The 26,249-nt window shown below is 40.6% G+C and overlaps 1 protein-coding gene across 1 annotated transcript in view; it reads right to left on the bottom strand.

Annotated features, from left to right (window-relative positions):
- Positions 1 to 2,109: 2,109 nt before the first annotated feature.
- LOC140361190 (uncharacterized) overlaps positions 2,110 to 26,249 on the bottom strand; it is a 64,936-nt gene continuing 40,796 nt past the window's right edge. The window contains exons 2-3 of the mRNA XM_072446910.1: positions 12,314 to 12,443; positions 2,110 to 6,497 (exon numbers count right to left, since the gene is read on the bottom strand). Of these exons, the coding sequence (XP_072303011.1) occupies positions 4,819 to 6,497; positions 12,314 to 12,443 (1,809 nt within the window). The 3' untranslated portion in view covers positions 2,110 to 4,818. The remainder of the gene's footprint in view (positions 6,498 to 12,313; positions 12,444 to 26,249) is intronic.

Here is a 26,249-nt window from a genome sequence, read left to right as displayed (position 1 = left end):
TCCAATGAAAGCGAGTGGAATATTAAACGATGGGCGGTGTGATGAAATGTTCCGCGGTGTGGCATATAACTGATCTATCGCCGTGGAGACAAACAAGACCAAGTTACTGTCCAGGTTTGTGGAAAGGTGAACCCTGCTCACTGTAAGTAGGGATGTTTTGTATTCTATTTTGTTGTAATAAATATATTTAATTGAATAAATACAAATAGACACATAGAATTATTACTAAACATTTCAGACATTTTTGAATTTCAATTGTGACGGTTTGGTTTTGTAAATAATTTAATTTATAATGTAAATTTTGTAATGTGTTGGATGAATAGAATAAAAGAATGAACCTTGACAAACTGAGTTGGTCAGGTAAAAAATTATATATTTATTTATTTATTCAACAATGCATGAATACTCACTTTTGCCCCTCATTTGAGAATGTGGCACCATCACATTGTACAAGAAATATTAGACAGATGAATATAACAATCAGAGGTGGTAATTAACAAAGTAAACTTGAGTATAGTTTTTGTGGATTTGTATTTCGTTTGAGGTACATTTTGTTGGCTTCTTATTACTTTGACGCCACCACATTTGAAATATAACTTTCTACTCTACATTTCTACAAAAAGCTCAAAGCATTTGTCTCTTTTGTGGAGTAGTGTTAGCAGTGTTCTTCCTGTTACATGGACTGTACCAGATTTGTTGTTGTTTTGCCCAAGTGCAGATATATTTAAACAGCAGCTCGTAGGGTTAAAATCGAATTATAAAGTATTTTTATCATCCGCAAACCGGCTAGTAAGGCTGGTGCATTGTTAGCATGCTAGATAAGATAGCCTTTATTTGTCCACACAATGGGGACATTTCGGTAAAGTAGTAGTTGTTAGTAGTGTATGGCGTGACGGCATTCTAGTTTGGACTGCAAACAGTTACAGTGGATTATTTTTACTTTTACTTCACAACATTGGAGAGCAGGTATCTGAAATTCCTGTTTTTTGTATTTTTCTTCAAAGTTCAAGTTTGAGCTAACCAAAATATGTAGATGATAAAAATACTAGAGACATTTAAAAAAAACAATTCAGTCTCTTCTGTTAACCAAAAAACAGCACAATTTCAATGTACTATTTAAAAACTTGTGGTTATTTTAAAATTGGCAATTTTTTTGTACGGGATACTTTTTCTTAAAGGTTGAATGGACAATTTTTTTGATCCAAATCTGAGTCTCATTTCCTCGTGGCGTGGACTGCCGATTAGTCCTGCCACGTATCAATCATAAAACGCACCTACCGCTCACCTGCAGCCGCGTGTGGCTCGTCCCCACGAGCAGCACGTTTCTGCGTGTCTAAGTGCATTGATCTATCATAATATAGTTCCCTCAGTGTACGGGACAAAGACGGAGAAAGACTGTTCGAGCTGACTCAGAAGAAGACGGAAATCTACGGGAGATGAGAGATGCGATGCGATCCGTCGCGCTAATAAACAAACGCACATGTGTGTTGTATCAGTCCGCACGGGGGAGTGCGCATGCGCACTTCCGCCTGAGTTCTCAAATTGCCAAAAAATTGTGCATTACGCCTTTAAATATTTTTGCTCCTGTACTTTTACTTAAAAAAAATGAATGTAGTCATTCTTAATTTACATAACTTTTAGGGTACATTCTTAAACCCATTTTTGAAATGACTAAATGTGTAAAACAAAAAACTGCAAAATGTCATATTGTATTGCTAGCAGACTCTATTCATACTTTACAGAAAATCTTAAAATCCAGAACTTCAATGTTGAATATTTCTCCTCTTACTTCATCCCAATATATTCCCCGTCTGTTCAATTTGGCCCGGGACATTTTATATTAAAAACGGTGGACTGCTGACCACAAAACGCCGTCATTAACCCTTAAATAAGTCAACATTCTCCGTGTGCCCATAACTTTCCACTTAACCCCTCCCCCTCCCTGCAGCCGTTCAGTCGCTCAGCACCACTGTCAAACACCACATGTGTGTAGCTGTACCTGGGTGACCGTACTTGGGTGGTCCGCCTGCCGTTTGGTGACACGATGCGGTAAATCAAATGCCAAACAAAGCCTCAACGCAAAATCGTATTTTCAGAAAAAGAAACACATTTTAATGTTTTTTTTAAATATGTTTTAATAAAAACACTGCACAAATTTGATACAAAAACGTAACATAATGATAGATGGGCTAGTGCACTCTTGTGATAATACTGACAATATTCAAAGTGACATGGTAACGTATACATTCTTTGGATGGCAAGTTCTGAAGAGCTGAAGGTTTATCAAAATGTTGTATGACATCCGAAGCTCAAGCACGAAATCAAAATGAACTAAACCAGACCTAATCGAGACCCAGGACTAAACCAGGACTAGTGCAAGACCAAACAAGTCTACATCAGGTCTAAACTGGGCCTAAACCAAGAGTGAACGCACCCTTAATCTGACCACTTAAAGAAGTTATTATGCTTTTGTCTGCTGTATAGTTTTATAGGAGTTTGGATTTCCCGAGTTCGACATATGGAACACTGGAACGACCTTTACATCTCAGAATTCCTACTTAGAAACTCATATAACATTTCAGTTAGACAATCACACATGGCTGCACCCTGTGTTTGGTGAAACTGACATAATATTGGCAGTTTTTGTGCCATTTTCTCCTTAGTTTCAGTGAACCTTCTCCCGCACAGTTTAGAGCCTCTGCTGTTATGCTTATGATGTAAAAGTCTGCACAGATCACATTTCAACAGGAGCAAAAACTCTCTCTCAAATGGTGTTATAGCGCTTAAAAATGATGAATGTCCAGGTTAGTACATTATCAACTGGCTCCATTTTGGTTGATTTGAGTCATTTCCTGTTTTTTATTATTTGATTTGAGTCATTACAGTTGAAATCTGCAGCACTTTTCAAGAAAAACATGACAAATTTGACCAACTTTGGACTTGATGGGGCTCTTATTTGCATTTAAATGTGCCGTGACTTAGCTTCATTGAATGTTTTGCGCTATTTATTTTTAATTTTTATTTCTGTTCTGTGTTTTATACGTTTAATTGTCTTTTAAATTGAAAAAAATAAAATAAAAAATCTGCCTGCCCCTTAACAGTACGTCACAGTCAATGTCATCTCAACAATAGCATCTTGAAAGCAGAAAGGAGAATACAGATTATAGATACAATTTTGAGCGGGTAACTGAGAAGGGAAAACAAATATAAGTTGATTAAAAGCTCTTAAACGTCGATTTTGCATAATAATTTGGAAACATTCTGTAAAGCTGTAAGTTGAATAGGCTAACGAGAAATGTCTATAATAAAATTTTGGCTTACATTACTGTCTTTAAATTACTACATGTAAATTACTACTGTATCTGTACAGTTACTGCATAAATACATTTATAAAATTGAGTAATTGCATCTAGTTGCCAAGAAAAGCACTGTTTTTACCATAGGCTCTTTCACATCCATTCATTTAATTCACTGCAGCCGTATTCTCCCTGTGCGGGACATAAATTACAATACACTTAAGAGAACAGCAACATGTAAAAAGCATTAACTCGGCCGTCCATGTTCAGTTATTATTTGTTACTTACGTTACAACAGGAATTGCGTAATAACAGGTAGACGTCATGTGAGCAAAGTTCAAATGAAACCGGCCTGAATTATAGTGCCATTCGCTCTCTCAATGCAACCCTGTAATTTAAGTATTTACTACAGGTAGTTCCATAAGTCGCCTCTTATTAGTGGGAATATGTTTTATAATGGTGCTATTCAATGACCAATGTGGCCAATAAAAGTACCGTTTTACATTTGGGAAAGCCTTAAAAATAGTTTTTATTTACATATATAAATTTATGATAAGTGATTGACTAGTTTTTTCACATTGTGTTGTATGAGTCTCTTGAATGAAACCACATGTCAAACTGTAAAAATATTTATATAAATATGAATATTCGCCTTGAATTTAGAAGTGTTGAGTAGTTCCAATGTGTCTGTTATTACTATTTCCCATTAGTGTTCGTATATATATTAAAACAAGTCAGACATACCTTACTTCAAACAAATACAAAAAATCTAGATCAACTAAATACATCTAAACTACTCAAAACAATATTATATAACACAATTTCCTTTTTTGTGTTAGAAAATGTACAAACCAAAACCAGACGAGCTGTTTTGACTGTGGCGCCGTGGAAGACTTCAAAGATCTTCGTATCATCAGCTCGAGACTTGCAACTCGCACAAACTGAAGCGCTGCAAGGTCAGGGACTGATACAACTCATGCAACTACGTAATACACAGAATGTTACTTTCTTTATCCACTGATGAGAATTTGGCATGCTCGCAATCTTTCTGTGTTTCAGACTCCAGGTCCATAGCAATTAGCAAAATGTGGCTATAAACAGGAAACTGAAACCCAAGATTAAAGCTAAAAATGTGCTTAAATTTCATATAAATCAAATTGATCTTTTTATGAATGAATTAACTGCTGTTTTTAGCGGCAATTTTTCTTACGTAACAACCCTTATATTCATTAGCTGTTTTCCACAAGCTCATACACACAGTTGAGAAAAACTAAAACAAAACGTACAATTGGCAGAAGTGAATTCCTTCTTCAATTGCAACATCTTAAAAAAACAGATTAATTTACTCATCTTCTAGTACCTTTATAAACAATCATTTTGTACAACATACTGCAAATCCTGTTTTTCTTATCCCAACATACTTTATCTGGTTTGTCTCTGCCTTTGGTGAGTCTTTGGCCAGAACATATCCACTAATTCACTCCAACTCTTTTAGCCATAACATTCTGTCCATTCTTCCTCTTCACACAGTAGTCATCACTTTAAGCGAACCGGTGCGGAAGCGTAGGATCTTCTTCTTGAGCGCGTGCGAGGCCTTAATCTTGACAAAGGCCTTCTGCTGCAGTGGTCCCCCGGGTGCTGCTGCTGCTGCTGCTGCTGCTGCCGGGGGTGGGTGGGTCAGCTGGGGCGGTAGCTGTTGCGGCCACACAAGACCCCCGCTCTCATCCGAATCGCTGGACAAAGAGCTCGAATCCGGAGAGTCCGCTTCACTTGTGCTGGACTCTGACTCCCCTTGCGCCCCGTGGTGGTAGTCCTCGACTGGCCGACTGTCCATCTGGTACTCCATATGCTGGTGGTGGTGGTGGTGGGCATGGAGGTGTTGGTGATGGTGGTGGCTTGGTGTGGGGTAGGCGTAGGAGGGGTGTGTCGGGCGGGATTTGCGGGTACGCTTTGAACACTGGTCCCTTTGGTTGGGAGTTGGGTGGACTTGCATGTGCGGCGGGCCGTGCGGTTGTTCGGCTTCGTCCTGGCTAAGCTCCAAGGAGGACTGCCACCGTCTGTAGTTTCCATTGCCGTGGTGATGCTGCTTCTTACTTTTGGACTGGCTACCCCGACTTCCCCTGCTTCCGCTTCCGCTTCCCGCTCCGTCGCGTTCTACCGTGCCGCACTTCCGTTCTGGAGCTCTTTGCAAACTGTTTTCCGATTGCGACCTGCTTGCTTTTTTGCCTTGCTTCCGAGCGGCACCGTTTTTCTCACACTTCTTGGCGTTGCTTCGAGACCTTGACGGCTGACTTTGCGTTGGTTGTTGTTCTTGATGATGGTGGGTTCTTTCTGGGGAATAAGCACTCCTATTAGGTTTGGAAGCTCCAGAACTTTTACCAGAGCTGTGATGATGGTGGTGATGGTGCGCATATGCCCTGGTTGAAGCTCGACAAGGCTGGGCAGGGATGTACTCAGCGTTGACCAGATGTTCTTCAGGTGGGGGCTGATGCTTGGGTACTGCCGGTGAGTAGCCTCCTTGGAAGTTATGTGGTGAATCAGGTTCGCTATTGCTTGAGTCCACATGGCTTGGAATGACCCTGCAAGAAGGATATTCCAACGATATTGATCGATTGGCGACCATCGGAACTTTCTTGGTTTTGTGGTAAGGACCAGGTTGATGTTGAATGTTTTGCGGAAGGTGATGATAGGGTGGCGGTGGTTCGTCAATATAAGTAGATCCTTGAAACCGTTCCTGGTCCATGTTATGAGCAGCCAGGGATGGAATTCTATCTGGAACTTGAGATTGGAAAAGAACTGGAGAAGGAACCTCTGGAATCACTTGCACAGGCACTTGCTTTGGGGAATGCTGGTCTTCTTTGCGACATAAACTACTCTGCCTTACCACGCCAGTCGCACGGGCATCTGGGGCTAAGCTTGTACGCGGTTTTGAAGGCCTTGGAGATAGCGCCTTACGCTGGATGAGTCCAAAAATATAGGTCTCGGCCTTCTGAACTTGCTGGATACCCTCTTGACCCTGTTCGAGGCTCTTGAGTTCTGCCAAAGCATCTGCAAACAATGTACTTCTGGCTAAGTCGGAGAGCCACGTGTCTCGGGGTTCAATTTCTGTCATTCCATTTGGGGCAGATAAGGAGCGGGGTAACCTTTGATGTAAGGTCGCTGCTTCGACAGGTAAGCCAGCTTCTTTAGGTAATGAGATTTCTACAAAACAAACAAAGACATACTATATCAGCTCAGTGACAACTATTAAGCACAGCTTCAAGTTCTCCCTGACATTTTGATAGATTATCAATAATTCCATGTCTATTAATCACAGTTTAATGGGTTTCTTCTTGGAGAACCTTTCAGACATAACAGCAGCTGCTACATTTGTAAACAGTCCAAAAGGCATTTGTGCTTTTGCCAGACACAGATGTATTGTAGAACCAATAAGAACAGATAACAGCCCTTGAATGCTTAAACAACCCTCCAGCCCACTGTGGTGTGATGAGAAAGAAGAGACACAGGATGCATACAAGATTTTTGGTCATTTGCCAGTTGCTAAAATGCTTCCTGTGATTAAATAAAGGCAAAACAGACAAATAGTTAAAAGCTATACTGTGAAATATTCCAGGCAAAGCAATAACATGTCCATAGTGATAAATGAATAGTAGATCCCCCTTTAGGGAAGTGAACATGTTAGAGACGATAGATCATGTTTGCGGCTTTGTATAATAATATATTTGAGGCATGGAAGTTAACATCGCCAAAATAAAAGCTGTAAATGATCAAATCCAAAATTCATGGTAAATTATATTTGAACACAGAAATCATATGAAAATAGAATACCACAAAGGATATTTTATTTATACCTAACTAAACTGGTTTTACGGTTACCATTTAAGGTTTTACCATTTCTAGGTCTGTTTATATTGATTTTTAACCGACCGTGATATATTTTTTCACATATATTTCTTGTGCTATACTTTACAACACTGACATTTGTCCATTGTGGGAAGAAGAAAAAGTGTTCTCATTTTATAGCTTTACCTGGGATGACTTTAGGCTTTTCCCCCCAGGTAGTATTACCATTTCACTTGTAGTTCATGGTAAACCACATCATTGATCTAAAACGGATTTTAATTACAGAAAAGTTTCCACTGACTTGCTGTTCTAAACCACAGATCTGTCTACAGTACTCTTCATAGTACATGGTTGTATTTTAGAAAAGTGGCTACGTGACATTTTAGAACCCACCACGTATCACTGTATATGGGTGTAAACTTACATTTTCCAAGCACTCGAGCCTCATTTGTAGGACAATAAAGGAATAACTCAAACATGCAGGCATCAATCACAATGTAACTTAAACCAATGTTGATGAAACACTGTGGTAAAAGGGTTAAACGCTCATTAAAGTTGAATTCATATGTCACCTTTAATGAGTAAGTAAAATAAGACAATTAATTTTGATGTTTGTAGACCGCAAAAACAAATGGATGTAGTTTATATTCATGTTTTGGATAGTGTTTGGATATATTTTTAGGCCCGAGCCCCAGCAGGGCGGAGGGCCTATTGCTCCCGCAACGCTGCCGAAGGCAGCGTTGCAACTGTCTGACCAAACATGCGGGCGCAGCCCGCATGTTTGGTACCCCGTCGCCCCTGGCAAGTACAGTGAACTAGCCCATGCCGAAGGCATGGATTATGCATACTTACTCCTGCTATGACAGAAATAGTCAACAATTAGTGAATGGGCGTAGCCCATTCACTAATTGTTGACAACAGCAGCGCGAAGCGCTGCATTCCTCCAAAAACCCTCCTGGCATCGTCCCGTACGCGAGAGTCCATGCCGCAGGCATGGGCCATGCTTGTATCTGCTCAAATCAATGGAAGTCTATGGGGAGTGGGCGGGGCATCCCGACGGAATAGGGAGTGACGAGCGCGTAAGCGCTCGTAATGATGATTCCACCCCATGGCGGCATCGGGAAGGCTTAGAGCTTTCAAACGATGTATCATTTGTTGTTATAGTGGAAACGGCTATATTGTTTTTGCTAAAAATATTATTATTAGGCCCGAGCGCCACAAGCTGGCGAGAGGCCTATTAATCTTGTAAGGCCGTGCGAAGCACGGCTGCGAAAGTGCGCACGTAGTGCGCACGAAATCGAGCGCGAAGCGCTCGCCCACTTCCAAACACTCACTAACGCACTCCTTCACTTATGCACGCCCCTTGCATACTAATTAGTAGTAGGAAAATGGAACATTACCGTTGTAAACGGGCGAAGCCCGTGCAAAAGTGCGCACTAAACGAGCACTTTACATTGAGATGACGACCGCGAAGCGGTCGTCATCCCCATATAAAGCACTCATTTGCGCTAAGTAGCTCACGAATACGTTCCCCATCTCTTGCATGTTCCGTGCATATGAGCATGTAATGCAAAAATTGAACATTATTACTGTATAGAGGGCCAGAAACACAAAGTGGGCGGAGCCCACTCAAAATTAACGAAAGTACCCGTCAGTGACCAGGGACCCACACCATGAGGTAGGAAAGCGCGAGCGCTTTCCGAAAATGTATAGTTTATGATATTTGAAAAATGGGAAACATTGTTTTCGCATCGGAATATTCTTCTTCTTCTTCTTCTTCTTCTTCTTCTTCTTCTTCTTCTTCTTCTTCTTCTTCTTCTTCTTCTTCTTCTTCTTCTTCTTCTTCTCGGGACCAACCCCCCTATTTTTCACCCAGTGAACATTGGCGAAAAGTCACAAAAATGTTCACACCTCTAAAAATCGTGCCTCTCTACATTCTGGCTATTTCCCTTTTCTAAAATAAAAAAAATTGGCGCGTCAGCGCCCCCAAATGTACCAAAAATGCATTGAGAGATGGGAAATGACCCAAAAAAAATCTGATCGTAGAATCATGAAATTTGGCGCAGAGGTAGATGGTGACAAGAGAAGTAAAAAATATTATTACGGCAACGCCGTCCGCCCAACCAAATGTCGGCCATATTGCTTCAAAAATGGCTAAACATGACTTCGGAGTTTTTCCAAACGTCGTACTTTTACGAACTCCTCCCAGGGCGTTGGCCCTAAAAAGCTGAAATTTGGTGAAAATGCTACTGAGGAGTGGGACATCAAAAGTTATCCAAATTACATTGATACCTCTCACGGTCTCTGTGCGGCGAAGCCGCAAACTGTAGCTAGAATTTCAGAAATCTCCCATATTTAAAATTTCTGCCGTTTGCGCGGATAAAGTCCGAATTGCGTCAAATTAGAATCAGTTGTTAAACTCTTTGCCCTAAACCTACTTGAAGTGAAATAAATTCATTTGGCGCCACAGCGCCCCCTACAGATTTTATATGGAGGTTAAATGTTTAGTTTTGCGAAATTATATGAAATTTGACACACAACTCAATTTTAGCATCCCCATCAAAAAAGTCAATGAGACCCATGTCATAATTGTTATGGCGTTGCCGTAACGATGACCGAAACCTCCCATGTTATTCCAATGGGGCCAGAACATGTTTACACTTTAGACTTTCACAAACTCCTCCCAGGGCGTCAGCCCTATTAACCTGAAATTTGGTGAGACTCATCTTCAGGACCATCAAAAGTTATCCACATTTTCATTCAAAGAGTCACGGTGTCTGTGCGGCAAAGCCGCACATTTTGCCAAGAATTCAGAATAAAATTGCTTTTTGATGGTAAAACAAAGGGGAGAAGATGTGACAGCGTCACAGATTCAGCAGTAGGCGTGATAAAAGGACAATTGGGGCGCGTTAGCGCCCCCTCCTCTTGCGGCGTGGCGGCGGTGTGGCGGCGGCGTGGCGAGGGCCGATCATTGCCGCTTGCGGCTATATTTTTTATTATTATTTTTCTTGTTCTTCTGCTTTTTGAGCTCTAATTTGACCCCCTGAACATGCTCAAAAACTCACCAAACTTTGCCCAAAATTCAGAATCGGCGAAAAATTTGATTTTTTCTGGGCCATTTTTTTTTTCGTTAAAAAATGGCGCGACAGCGCCACCGACAAAAGTCAAAATACATTGCGCCTATGGGAGACGCCCCGAGGTCAACTTTGGCGTAAAGCTACGAAATTTGGGACACGCATTTCTCTCGTGAGGACAAAAAAAAAATATTATTGTGGCCACGCCCCCAGACTTACCCTATGGCCGCCATCTTCCTTTGAAAATGAAAACACGCTGTGTTAGCCATTTTGTTCACGTCAAACTTTGACGAACTCCTCCTAGGGCGTTTTGCCCACCGACTTCAAAATCGGCGGACGTCCTCTGGACAAGTGGGGCATCTAAAGTTATCCAATTTTTTGAGATACCTTTTACGGTCTGTGTGCGGCGCAGCCGCAAAGTTGGACAACTTATTTTGGGATATTGCAGATCTAAAAATTGCTCCCATTTGATCAAAACAAGTCCGATTAGGACCAAATTTGAATCAGTTGTTTAACTTTCTAGTTTGGACCAGTTTATGATGACAAAATTGAAATGGGCGCGATAGCGCCCCCTACAGAGTGACCTTTAAATTAACATTGAAGGTCAAAAATTAGTTTTACCAAAATTGTCTAAACTTTACCCAAAATTCTATTTTGGCGCCCGATCAAAAAAGCCAATCAGACAAATGCCTTAATTTTTACGGCGTAGTCGTAGCGATGACATAAACCTCCCATGTTATCCCTATGGGAAAACCGCTAAATCTCTCGAATATCCACATTTTTCTGTTTCAAACTTTGACGAACTCTTCCTAGTGCGTTTTGCCCACCGACCTCAAAATCGGTGTACGTCTTCTAGACAAGTGGGGCATCTAAAGTTATCCAAATTTTAAGGATAGCTTTTAAGGTCTCTGTGCGACGGAGCCGCAAACGTTTCCCAGAATTCTGAATATTTGGCCTTCAGAGTGGCCTATGAACAATAGAGTTTTTCTAAATGACATGATATTTTGCACAAAATTCTAATTTGCCATCCTGATCATACAAGTATGAGAGACAAAGTCATATTTTGTACGGCGTAACCGTAGCCATGACAGAAATATCCCATGTTATCCTTATGGGAAAATCGCGAAATCCCTCAAATCACCACATTTTTACGCTTCACACTTTAACAAACTCCTCCTAGGGCGATTGTCCGATCAAACTCATATTTGGGGAAAATCATCTACACAAGCGGGGCATCAAAAGCTATCCATATTTTTATTCTAAGTGCTACGGTCTCTGTGTGGCGGACCCGCAAATATATGTCAGAAATGGGAAAACAGCGAAATCTCTAAAATCACCACATTTTTACGCTTCACACTTTAACAAACTCCTCCTAGGGCGATTGCCCGATCAAGCTCATATTTGGGGGAAATCATCTACACAAGGGAAGCATCAAAAGTTAGTCATATTTTGATTTTAAGTGGTACGGTCTCTGTGCCGTGGAGCTGCAAATATACTGTCACAAATGGGAAAAACGCTAAATCTATTAAATGTTCACATTTACGCTTCACACTTTAACAAACTCCTCCGTGGGCAATAGCTCGATCAAGTTTAACTTTGGGAAATATCATCTACGCAAGCGGGGCATCAAAAGTTATCCATATTTATATTCTAAGTGCTACGGTCTCTGTGCGGCGGAGCAGCAAATTTGACTGACACTTGTGTTCATTTGCACTGGATTGGCCATGTCAATTGTGTCGCCGTCTGTCAAGTTCTTTTTTGTTCAACACACAATAAGGGCGCCATCTTTATCAAGTCGAAAGCGCAGAGTCGGAAGGCCGGCGGCCCGCGAGGGCCGTTGGATGCCGCTTGCGGCTTTAATTATTTTTGTATTACAACATTTTAGGTGCAAATACAGACCCTTTCTGTATTGCATTACGGCAAAACTGGTTCTGTCCAGGATTTTGTAATACATTCCTAAAGTACATACACTTCATCCACAGTTTTAGAGAAGAACCCTCCCCATTTCTACAACCTTCAACATGATTTTCAACAGTGATGCCAAAACGAGTTACATAATTGTCCCGATTTGAGTTTTTGGAGCCGGGCTTGGCATTTTACCTGCGGAGGCCTGGCTGTCGTCCAGAACGGTGGGGAAATCTGCTAATTTCACCTCGGCGTTCACATTCAGTTGGGCCACATGCTGTTCCAACGACGCCATTATACCCCATGGTGTGCACTGCAAGCTGCTCTGAAACAAAAGGAACATGGGAAAAGGCTAAAGTTAGACATTGAAGGAAGTGATACCCCACCATTATCCCAAACATGACAGGAAAGCTTTTATTGTGAAGGTCCAAGCTGTCTACTCATCTGTCGGAGAGTGGAGGCGAGCCAAAATATACTATGGTCTAAAATTGCTTTGACATTTTCACTCTCTATGTGGATTATTTGGTTGCTGTAGCGACGGCCGCACTCGATTGGCTCAAACTTCGCATAAACATGAGTGAAGTATGATGTGGAAATGGGATGTTCTGAAAGCCTTGTAATCACTGACCCAAAATAAATGGTAAAAGGTTCATGAAGCTGATATAATTATGAGCTTTGAGGGTTAGATATTATTGATGGCAAAGTAATTTGGTCTGCGGAAAAACCTGTATAAAATATTAATTTCAGTGTTTTTTTTGTTTTTTAATATACTTTAGCTATGAATCAGTGCTTGGACGGAAACCGAACAGAAAATAAACCAATGCCAAGCTATTTAAATTATCACGACTAAAACTAACAACAACTGCAAGAAAGGCTTTTCACAAGCATTAAAAATATGTGTGTGCCACTCTTTTCATTTTGTACATTTTAACACGTTGTGTGAAATCTCCTGTCACATTCACTTCAAATTAGGCATGTTATAAAATATCATGAACATAATCAGTGCGAGTTTGATAATAACAGAACTGTCCCATTGAAGGCTAATTTCAAAATTAGAGTTATATCTATCTCAGCATTCTCAGGGAATACAGCGGTCACACCGCAGGACATCTAACTGGGCGTGCTCAATGTATTTCAGAAAAGTGGGATTTAAAAAAAAAAGACAGATGAGCTTCTTCTACTTATTTTGGATTTAGATTTATGTCACACCGCAGGACACACTTTGGTATACAGCATTAAACATCTTATATCTTTTATTTTAGATTTAAAGCATAGATAAACATGTAGTTTTAGTATGGAATGTACTGTATACTTATCATTGTACCAATACCTTTATTCATTGTATCTGACAAGTTAAACATTCAAGAAAAGTTGGGAAAAGTGTTACGGCAGGATATCTAATTGTTTTTTTGCTTTAAAGATTTATTTCATTCAAATATATTCTAAAACCATGTGTAATATATAGAACATTGTGTATTTGCATATTTATTTAAAATATGGTTTATATGGCGCACAGTAATAACAATTGCACTATGAAATGTAATACTTTGTTTTTTGAAAACAGCGTAATTGGAACACAGTGTTTAGCCTGGGTTTGTTTGCATGTTTGAGTTTTGGCCTGGATCCTGTCTGTTTCCACTGCAGCTGCTGTGAGTGAGCTGAGCTCTGAGTGTGACCAGACGACAGCTTTCAACACCACCTCTGATACTCAGGCATGTATCATAGAAAGTACAGCCACGTTTATCTAGAGAGACTCCTGCAGCTACAGCACCAGGGACCAGCTTTAAAGGAGACACATCGGGCTTATCTTATGTGCTTTGTATCAAACTATAACAAAAGTAGATCATCATTTTAAATTTTGTTCATTGTAAAATGCAATATTGATCTAAAATGGTTTAAAAATAGAAGAGGTCCCTTAACTTCCTGTTCAAAACTGCAGAACTGATAAATGTACAAAGATAAATTTAATTCATAGTGGCGCGTCAACATAACAAGCAGCTGATTATAATTCATATAAATGTTTAGTCAATGTCTTGCTTGCTCTTAACTTTCAGCTTGATTCCATTGCCCGATTGTGTGTGTGTTTATGTATATATATAGGGACACGATCAGTCACCTCCTCTACATGCGAGCGAGTAAGACATGGACTCACTGATTCACACGACCAGGATCGACAGCGCTGACATTGGGATTTCATTTGGGCTTGAGAAGTGTAGTTGGATAGTGAAAAAGAGAAGGAAAGTGGTCCACACAGAAGGGGTCCCACTCCGAGAAGGCACAATAGTAGACATTGAGGATTGTTACAAATATCTTGGAATACAACAAGCCAATGGCAACCACGAAGAGGTAAGAAGAAAAGTGGCATCAGCCAAATACCTACAATAAGTAAGGCAAACTCAATGGCAAGAACAAGTCCCGGGCAATAAACAGCTACACCAGATGCCCTGTAGGAATTAATAAGGTGGCCAAAGGAAGAGATACAGACCACAGATGTTAAGAACGAAGACTCCTCAACATACACGAAGGGTTCCACCCCAAATCCAGCACCCTGAGACTGTACACGAGCCGTAAGAAAGGAGGCCGAGGACTAGTGAGTGTGAGAGCCACTATCCAGGACGAAAGGTTCAAGATCCATGAGTACATCAAGGACAAGGCTCCTACATATGACGTGCTCAGTGAATGACCATCATGGGAGAACAAACCCTACATGGACTGGTGGAAGCCAGTGCAGAGACCTGTGAACAAGACTAATGTGATCGCACTTCCTGGTTCTAGTCAGGACCAGAGCAGCAGCGCGGCAGCTGTTTTAAAGCTCACATTGCAGTGATTGGTTTACAATAATGAACAACATTTAGCCTAACTGTGATAATCGGCTCATTGGAAGTGCTATCCAGAGGGCTTAAACATCTGTATTCGCTCATCTCAGGAACACAATTAAACACGCATTTATCTGCACTGGGCCTACAAATAAATACAGCAATGTTCTTGGATAAGTTCTCGGCACGCACAATAGGAAAACATATCACATTCTCTGACTATGGGTAGGACCACAGGCTCTGCTATCACAACAGCAGAACAAAAACAGTCCACACACACACACACACACTCAAACGTAAGCCAAAGGATAGGAGGTGACTGAAAGTTAGCGCGGAAGCTGTCCAAACAACATAGCAGGACATAGAAGGTACTGTGGGCCCGGCAAGAGGGCGGGGGAAATCCAAACATCAGCTGTATATGAGGAAGACTTGAAAATAATATCCTTGAAAGTTCAAATAAGTTGGCAGTTTTGCTGTGGATACAGTACTTGACAAGGAACTGCAGACTTGCTAGTTTGATTCCTGCCTGAGCATTCACTGATTAAGACATTTTCCATTGCAACTGGTGTCAAGGCAATTGAAAAATACTGAAATATTAATTTATGTTCATATGGCCCAGCCCTATTTGTTATATATGTCATATGTCACCTTTAAATTCCTTTTTTCGATTCCAAATGGTGTCATTCTTTAAATGTATTCTTTTTTGTTCTTTTTTGGCACATCCACTCATACTTCGCTTGACTGTCTGGCACCTTCTGCAGACAGCGGATCATTTTACTAACCTCAATAACACTTTGCATGTAATGTAACGAACCTGAAGTCGCCATAAATAGAACAACTGCACACCAAGATGGTATTTGACACCTGCATGTTGTACGTAATGTTTATCTAGGTTTGGTCCCGTGTTAGTTCTGATGAAGACTTGTTCAGTCATGGTCTTGTCCGGGTCATGGTCTTGTCCTGGTCATGGTCTTGTCCGGGTCATGGTCTTGTCCTGGTCATGGTCTTGGTCATAGTCTTGTCCCGGTTCAGTCATGGTCTTGTCCAGGTCATGGTCTTGTCCAGGTCATGGTCTTGTCCAGGTCATGGTCTTGTCCAGGTCATGGTCTTGTCCGGGTCATGGTCTTGTCCTGGTCATGGTCTTGGTCATAGTCTTGTCCCGGTTCAGTCATGGTCTTGTCCGGGTCATGGTCTTGTCCAGGTCATGGTCTTGTCCAGGTCATGGTCTTGTCCAGGTCATGGTCTTGTCCAGGTCATGGTCTTGTCCGGGTCATGGTCTTGTCCTGGTCATGGTCTTGGTCATAGTCTTTTCCCGGTTCAGTCATGGTCTTGTCCGGGTCATGGTCTTGTCCAGGTCATGGTCTTGTCCAGGTCATGGTCTTGTCCAGGTCATGGTCTTGTCCGGGTCATGGTCTTGTCCTGGTCATGGTCTTGGTCATAGTCTTGTCCCGGTTCAGTCATGGTCTTGTCCGGGTCATGGTCTTGTCCAGGTCATGGTCTTGTCCAGGTCATGGTCTTGTCCGGGTCATGGTCTTGTCCGGGTCATGGTCTTGTCCTGGTCATGGTCTTGGTCATAGTCTTGTCCCGGTTCAGTCATGGTCTTGTCCAGATCATGGTCTTGTCCAGGTCATGGTCTTGTCCGGGTCATGGTCTTGTCCGGGTCATGGTCTTGGCCATAGTCTTGTCCCGGTTCAGTCGTGGTCTTGTCCAGGTCATGGTCTTGTCCAGGTCATGGTCTTGTCTGTGTCATGGTCTTGTCCGGGTCATGGTCTTGTCCGGGTCATGGTCTTTTCTGTGTCATGGTCTTGTCCGGGTCATGGTCTTGTCTGTGTCATGGTCTTGTACGGGTCATGGTCTTGTCCGGGTCATGGTCTTTTCTGTGTCATGGTCTTGTCCGGGTCATGGTCTTGTCTGTGTCATGGTCTTGTACGGGTCATGGTCTTGTCCGGGTCATGGTCTTTTCTGTGTCATGGTCTTGTCCGGGTCATAGTCTTGTCTGTGTCATGGTCTTGTCCGGGTCATAGTCTTGTCCGGGTCATGGTCTTTTCTGTGTCATGGTCTTGTCCGGGTCATGGTCTTGTCCGGGTCATGGTCTTGGCCATAGTCTTGTCCCGGTTCAGTCATGGTCTTGTCCATGAGATAATATCATCCCAATATATCAGTCCATCTATTTTTGGTTCTATTTTTGAAGTTTCTTGAGCCTGTGTGCTTTATTGAAAGGATAGTAAAGCGTGACGTATGTGCAGCTAATTGTCGGGACTGGATTCAAACTCACGACACTGCGGCCTGCACACACGGAGCACAATCCACATGATCACCGAACCACACGTTTGTTCCATTTTTGAATCTGGAATATTACTTTTTTTTAATGATGATAGTGCAAGCGTACAGCCTCTTCAGCTTAATTGACCTTCTACTTGAATTTGAACACACAAGTCGGACAAACTGACACTCGGGTGCACAAAGACAGTTTGATTTGATTCAGAACAAAATATGTGGGCACCTTTTTGTTAAATGTAAAAAAAATCCTTGAATAACCAACAATACTGTCCATCCCAAAGTGAAACGCACCATTTTTCTGACATGTAAATCTCACTAGTCCTCAGTCTGACTCGCCACCCTGCTTTTTGTGGTTTGTGAACTGTGAACTTGTGTCTGTTTGCTTTAGTTCACAGCCCTCTGGAGCTTAGCAAAGGCAGACAGAGGACATGGACGGCCCCCCTCAGTAGTGGAACAGGCTGCCTCTTCAGTTAAGTACTGCTCACTCTCGAGGGAACCCTAAAACTTTACTGAGAGGTCATTCAGTTTCATCGCTGTGTCCACAGGTCAACAAAAGAGCTTGTTGTGTGAAATGTCCCCCCAGTTTTCTATTTAGCTTCTATTTCTAGCATACAAATCACATTATTACATTGTCCTGCATCTGGCTTGTTTGTCATTACAGACTTTCCCATCATTATTCATACTAAATAGTGTGGCAAATTTAAGGCAAGATTAACACAATAATCTGAATTATTCACTGTGGGCAATTTCAATTCTAGAAGCATGCTTTTGGATGATATGGATGATTTTTGTATGAAACCAGATATTAATAAATATATTGCCATCCTAAAGTGAAAAGTCTCATAAAGTAAAGGGTTTTCCTGCTAACCAGAAGATAGCCAGTTTGATCTCTGCTTCACTCAGTACAAAGTGACATTGTGGAAGACTGGGTACTGACATTTTTATATACTTTTTGCAATGTAAGATGTCAAAAATCAGGTCTCCATGAGGTAAATCCTTCAATATTTGATCAACGACCTGGTTAAAGTTAAGATTTGTGTTCATTTGGGTTATGGCTAGGTTAAAATTAAGGTTAGGCAAGTTGTAATTATGGTTAAAGGTGACACATTATACAAAATCAACATTACTGAGCTTTTAACATTGTTTCAACAGTGTTTCCTGATTATTAATTTTCTCAAAGTTGTATTTGATTCCTACATGTTTGAGTTAATCCTTTATTGTCCTGCAATGTTTGTTCAGAAAATTTCAGTTTTCACCTACCCCCTGTCCCCGCCGTAATTCCTGTATTTAGTTGTGATTATTTGAAAATCAAGACTCAGAGCGACACGTTTAAATGTCACTTTTCAAAAATAAAACATGTAAATGACAATCTGCTGCTTGTTACGGTGAAGTGTCAATATGAAGAGGCGGGGCTTATCAGTTCTGCAGTTTTGAACAGGAAGTCAATGGACCTCTTTCTATTACCAAGCCGTTTTAGATCAACATAATGATTTACAACAACATCATTTACTTATGTGAGAATTCAATACTAAGTACCTGAGTAAAATGCAAAACATGTCACATTAATTCCAGGGAATTAATGGAAAAGCAAAGTGATGTCACCAATAAGCATCAAAACCAATGACTGGGAGAGTGAAATGTTCATGCAATGTACGAGAAGTCCCTCAATATAACTCTTATAGTTTAACTGAGGAAGAGCAGAACCTTTTTCATGGACAGGTCAAACTGAAAATATGTTTGCATGTGTTACATATAATTGTGTTCAGGGTTAACCGATTAACCGACGTTAAGAATTTAAAGGCGCAATGGACGATTTTACGGCAATTTGAGAACGCAGGCGGAAGTGCGCATGCCACTCCCCCGTGCGGACTGATACAACACACACGTGCGTTTGTTTATCAGCGCGACGAATCGCATCGCATCTCTCGTCTCCTGTAGATTTCTGTCCACTTCTGCGTCAGCTCGAACTGTCTTTCTCTGTCTTCATTTTGTCCCGTACACTGAGGGAACTATATTATGATAGATCAATGCGCTTGGACTTGCGGAAAAGTGCTGCTCATGGGGACGAGCCCCATGCGGCTGCAGGTGAGCGGTAGGTGCGTTTTATGATTGATACGTGGCAGGACTAATCGGCAGTCCACGCCACGAGGAAATGAGACTTAGATTTGGGTAAAAAAAATCATCCATTCAACCTTTAACCGAGTAAAGATATTTTGCCTGGTTAACTGGCCCGTTTCATTCTTGTTTTATAATGAAACACTTGCTCAACCAGATGGCGCTCATGTGCCCTCATACAATTGTAACGTCTCACGTGAAAAAGGTTTGCTGAAACTCCAAAACAGCAGATTCATCTCATAAACAGTGATCAAATCTGACACTGCAGTGTTTATGGCCTAATCTTAATCACACATGGTTTATTTCACATTCATTTTAGTGAAAAAAACAGACTGGATTGTTTTGCATCAAATGGAAAACTATCGATCTTTTACCCGCATAAGCTAAGGTAAGCCGCTAACGTTAGCGACTTCACAACGTGACTCTTGAATAAAAGTGCTGTAAACATAATCACTACAACAGTGCATCCACACAACTGTCGCTGCTCTGCGTTTACTCTCATAATGAAACGTGCTATAATTACCGTATTTTCCGGACTATACGTTTTGGCCGGGGTGCGACTTATACTTATATTTATACTTATACTCCGGAGCCACTTATATATGATATTATTTATTATTTTCACACTTGCAACCGGATTTCATACTCCAGTGCAACTTATAAATGTTTATTTCTTCTCTATTATGCATTTTTTGGCCGGTGCGACTTATAGTCCGAAAAATATGTTATGACCCGTACAGTAAAAAAACCAACAGCAAAAAACGTCTATTGACCGCAAAGGGCTCCAACTAACAGTTAAAGGAAAAGAAATGTACAACGTGAATCCCTTGTTACATAGTACGACTTCAAAACTCTTGACCTTGCCTTAATTCAGTTACAAGAGTTTTCATTGTTATTCTACAAGCTTATTACATTCCTACTTTGCTAATTGTGATAAAGTACAATGCCATAAATGTATCCCCCAACATAACACAACTAAAACACACATCCTTTTATCTACAATGGCTTTTGACTGCGCCTCTTCAATCATACTCCTCCCTGCATGGATTCCATAAAGCTTTATAATGCATTTAATCAAAACGGCTTGTGTCAGCAGCAGCAACCGAGACACTGAGGTCTCCGTGTGGTGCGGTCGGCCCCCAAAAAAATCACTGCAGAACCACTTGGCAATCCATATGTTTCTACTTTGGACTCCTCTACTGAATAAAACGCACCAAATGCTCCATCTGAAACATTAAAACCGCCTTATTTATGGTTTCGCTTGTAGATAACAGGGAAAAATCAATCACAAAATGACAGGGTGAAGGTTTTTGAAGTGCTACTATTTGTCAAAAGTAATATCCCAAGTCAGAAACCACGCAGCACTACAGACTGGACATAAAACAGTCATAATGGGGGGTAATGGAGTTGGAGAGGAAACACTGGCGCTACAGGAGAGCTATAAAGTGACCAAACATGGAGACAAAGAGTGCAGTGAGGAGTGGGTTTGGACGGCTGAGGGGGATCGGAAACAGAAAGAGGAAGAAGAAAGGTCCGTGGAGGTTTTGTGGTGGAACACGCTGGAGGAGGACTTGATCAAATACACATTGTCAGCGTGCAATACTGAAAATGGGACTCAATCTACCAGTGCTTTGATCACCACCACATACACAACGTACAATCATTCATACAACGTGACACTGGGGGAAGTTTGTTGTCCAAAAGTACATAAAATACCAACAATATATGTTCAACTCATTATTTTAGTATTCATCATTAGTCGACTAGTCAAATGATTATTTCTATTGTACATTGAGGCTTGTTAAATACATTATAAATTATATTAAGGCTAAAAAATGCTTCTAGATAGAGAGTATTTATGAATAAACTTGCTCATGTAAATCCGTCAGTGTCGTCCAGATAACGATTATGATTAATATCAAAATGTGAATTTTACAATAGTCATGATTAGTTTATTGGATTAATCATTGGCGCCCTAATTCAGAATACTCATTCAGAGTGATGTTTCGGTCAAGTTAAAAGTGCTGTACCTGATTTGTACAAAATTAAAATAGCTAGTTTAGTGCACAAAGTTAGGTCTAAGTTTCACTCTTAAACGGTGAGATAATAGTTGTTTACTTTCTGTAACTTAAAATATAACAGAAAAAGCCAGAGAGGAGAGAAAGAGGTGAGGCTGGGCAGATGGCACCACACTCAGGAGGGAAGGACAGACTGGACTGTCCAATTCTGCATATTTATGTCAAAACTTGTGAAACGTGATGAGAATAAAAAGACAAGCTGTGAACCTGACTCAGTGCTTTCTCCTAAACTAGTGAGCGCTAACTCCTCTTCTGGACCACACACTGTTACTGCCACAGGATTGGTCAGACCAGTCCATTAAAGTGTGCTTCCCTCATCCTCAAGACACTATTGTCATTGTCATAGTGAACAACAAAATCAATCAAAGTTTTGATTGTGATCTATGGATCTTTCTATTTTTGGCCCTACCCTTGCTGCTTGTGCGATATATGTGGAGTGGGGGTGTTCAGGGTTAACCTGATTAACCTTAATGACTGCTTAACCAAGTGAACACATTTGGCCCGGTCAACTGGCACATTTTATTTGCTTTATTTTATCAATCTGTACTTGTAATACACAATTGCTCTACCAGAGGGAATAAAGTCCCCTCATACGTCTGTGACACTTTTGAGTACAAAAAAGTTTGGGAAAACTTCAATACTAATGTTTAACTCCTAAAGACCAAGCAAACCTGTTCGACAGTACAAGCCTAAACCAACATGGCGACGCCGACAGATGTACTCTGGCCTAGTTTAGCAGATTTATGGACGATGTTGTTTTGCACATAGAAGCCTTTTGTGCGCTTGAGGACAGGGAAGAAGCCTGTGCTTTCGATCTCTCTTTGTTCCGCGGTTGTGACGCTTCCACCAATCAGATTCAAATATTCATCATGACGTTACGCCTTTTCCCTGTCCCTTGTCCAGATTGATATCGTCTAGAACTCAATTCAGAGTGATACACATATCAATCTGTTGGTAAAAAACAACATAAAAGCACCTTTTCATTAACATAATCGGTGAAACCACTATTGACCGTGAAGAGCTCCAGCCTCCTTGATCACCATCAAACACATTTACAGTCATTTCTTGACATGCGTTTCCCATGAACACAAAGACATTGCAGGAATAAGGTTCTGGTTAGAGGGAACTCCAGTCTGTATCCTCTCTGGTTTCCCTCAGCACTGTGGCCTTCTCTGCGCCACAACAAATGCAACACCCAAACATCTAACAGCTGTGGTACAATTACTCATGCAACATTTGGCTCAACGCTAAGGAACGCGCCATTCGAAAAGCTTTATTTTAAGGGCATTAAAAACTTCAAATATCTGAACATTATTAGGTGTTGTAAAGATTTTCGCTGGACAACTCCAGATTTCTCCAGCAGCAGCAGTGCCCTGTTTGTGATTAGCTGTTATACAACCCTGACATAAATAGTTTAGAATGGGGGCAAAGAGTGACTGGATACTGTAACCGACTCCATTTGAGGGTTAATCACCTCAAAATCAACACTTTTTTTAAACTGAGCAGCTGCGAGGTCTTAGTCTGCAAAGCTTATACCCATATCCAACATGATTATGGTAGATATTATGCACAGTTCTTAACAATATCTGTCAGTAAATGTTTATATATCAAATTATTGCGGTAAAAGTAATATAGCTGTTAACAAATCAGGCTTGTTCAATGCTTGTCCAGCAACTCGACCCTTCCAGAGTTTTTAAACAGAACGTCTACATTCTAAAAGCGTGTACAGCTCCATACGGCAAATGCATTCAGTTAGCATTAGCCTCCAAATGTCACAAAATATATAAAACCAGGGCTGTTTTTGGCAAATGACAACCACTCGATCCCACGTAAATAACACCTGAGTCTCGTACAAAAACATTACCATATGTTTTACGTAGATTATTAACATTGGATTAGCACCAACATTAGCATACATGCTAACCACATCAAAAAACAACAACAAAAGTTTTGTTGGACAATTCAATACAATAATTTGACAATATATAATTTTTTTGTGCCACAAAACCTGCATACGTGTATACATTTGCTCAAATGCCATAAGTTAAGACTTGCTATTACTTGTTGCCAAATGTAATGAACATATAAACAACAATAATTTGTCTGCGTAGCCAAAGAACTTCAGAATGAACTGTTTATGTTGCTGCCTTATAAAGATGAATGATATAGAACGATTGCAACAGTTTGATCATTCTAAACCCGTCATTCCTGGAAGGCAAAAAAACATGGCTGCCAACCATCGATCACTCACACACACACGACGAATGTCCAAGGTGGCTTGACTGTCTTGGCTAAGAACTGTCAAGCTTCCAGTTATAAAACATCTACTCTACCACCTGAGCCACTGGAGTTTATTCATTAACTAAAGCTGGTGTCCACGACTTTTTGTTGTTGAAAATGAGTTTGCCATCACAGAGAATCTTGTAAAAGCAGCTCTAGGAGATAAAATTAGACCACTGTGTGTTGTCTGTGGATGATAATAAAGCATTTTATTTCTCAGCTACCTGGAAGTAAGGGCTCTGATTGGCTGTGACCACCTGAGTTTCACTTTGCCGCCTGAAAAGAACTGTTCTAAAGCCATGCATACGCCTTAAAATTAGTCCATGTGAATATTAACAATTTGCCAAAGGGTTTGTGAGAGATTTGTATAGTTTTGCGGCGTAAAAATCCTTCAGCTTTAACTAACTAAGTCTGATGTTGAAGAGTTGAAACAAAAAATACAGTTATTAGTGAATAACATAATGGAAGCGTTTTAAATAATTCATGAAAAACAACATTTTGACACTATTAATTCATCTAACTCAGTATAATCAAAGCAAATAATCATTGTTTTCTTTGTTTCTGGCTAAGTGTGAGACCCAGACAGCTTGTGTTTACCCACTGTTAGGTCACTGGAAAAGATTTCAGACAACTGGAGAAGCATGAGCCGGCCATTTGTTTTTATAACCCTGCTTTTGCACTGTAATGAAACATAAAACTTCATATAATATCCCCAGCAAATGAAACGCTCCATGACCGAAGACAGCTAGAAACCGCACACATTAGCAGCCTACATGCTAACGCTCGTCAAAATGACTGAATGAATTTTACAAGTTCTCCTCTGCAGCTGTTCAGACTCCATGCAGGTATTCGGTCCGTCCCGGCCTGTGTCATTTAACCGTCCGGCAGCATGTAACGGGAGATTATAGTTATAAAAGTGGATAAGTGCGTGAAATTGCGTGTTTTTTTCCATAATCACGTCTGCGCTGGCCCCGGAGAATGGAAAGCTGTCGCCGTTGGAAGGCCGTTGTAAACAGTGGTCAGTCGAGAGCCGCGCTGGATCCAAACTTTCCTCATAAGAGCGACCGCAGCCGGGACGGTCTGGAGCTGTTGCTATGTGGATTTACAATACAGTGGAAGCAGGTCGCGTTATGACAATGTGCTGGTTCTCTTTGGAGTTGATTGAACGGGCTGAATTAGTGGTCATATAAACTAACCGGCAAATTATATGTTCATCTTTACAGAACCTATGACAATCCCCAGTTTGAGTCATTTCTCAAATTTGCATCAATCCTGTTCATTCATTTGCCTGTCTTTATTTTCTTTAAAACAAATTAAAAAGCCATCAACACTTAAGAGCTTAACACTTCGTTTGTGCTCCTCAAAGTTAAAGACAGTTTCATTATGTTTAGATTTTTAGATAAAGACGTGTAAAATACTGTAATCACTAACATCAGATGAACTCAAAGTTTCTCTGCACTGCTCTGTTTGCTCAGTTAGATATTGATTGATGATTGATTTGGCTAGGTGTTTTTTATTTTTATTTTATTATTTAGTTAATTTTATTGTATTTCTGTTTCTCTAATTTCTTTCTGATTTGAATGCATTTTTCCTGCTGTGTGAAGCACTTTGAATTGCCTTGTATATGAAATGTGCCCTACAAATAAACTTGCCTTGCCTATTGTGTTTCCAAAAACATTGGAATAATTTAACTTAAAATATACAATGAAATTATAGCATATTAGATGTAGTTTGACGAGTATGTGTTCCCAACGTAGTAAGTGACTGTTCAATTTTGATGCAAACTTGGTACTGGGGAATGAAACGCCATATATTCCTATTTCTGTGGGAAAAAAACCTCCAACTTGTCTTTGTAGCATTAATCATCTATAAATGTAGGTTCTTTGGCTCAACATGTAGCATTATAGCTAGCTAAAAACAACATTTTTGTACTTTGTCTTGACTTGTCTAAGCTAACTGAAAGACGTTTGCGCATTAGCGATGGTAGAAATAGATGATAGATTGCATTAAAAACAACCAGCAATCCGTTTGATTCATGATTAAATAAACATTAGAGTTACTGGACTATAAAAGCCGTTGTTGTCTCTAAAATGTGACTAAATGGGAAAGTATTACCATCTGCCAGCAACGTGACTATCAGAGGCACCCAAGGCATCAGCAGACGTTACATACACATGTGATTCACCTCAACATGGAAGTCCTCGGGCTGCTGTCATTTCACCACAGCCATTGTCCATTAACTTGTTTTTTTGTCTCTCAGGAGTTGCTGTAGGGAGAAAGTCTTAGGGAAGATTTGAACCAGCTACCCTTTGGTCAGAGGTCAATGCCGTTGTCTCCCGCACTAGCAGAATGCATACAAAATAACATTATAAAACATTGTAAGAAGTACGCTGACACTGTGGTGGGAAGTAATGAAGTGCAAAAGTAAAATGCTTTGCTCTTTGTACTTTACTTATTAGTGACTTATTACAGTGGATACTTTTGACTTTAACTTTACTACATTTAAGAGCAGGTACGTGTACTTTCTCCTGCACTACATTTTTAAATTGAACAAGTAAAAAG

Source organism: Eucyclogobius newberryi, unplaced genomic scaffold, assembly GCF_026437365.1.
Source record: "Eucyclogobius newberryi isolate DKJ021-1_F unplaced genomic scaffold, fEucNew1.0.hap1 SCAF_15, whole genome shotgun sequence".
In the NCBI taxonomy this organism is placed as follows: Eukaryota; Metazoa; Chordata; class Actinopteri; order Gobiiformes; family Gobiidae; genus Eucyclogobius; species Eucyclogobius newberryi.
Note: the sequence above shows the minus strand (reverse complement) of the source record. Positions and strands in the feature narration are given on the sequence as shown.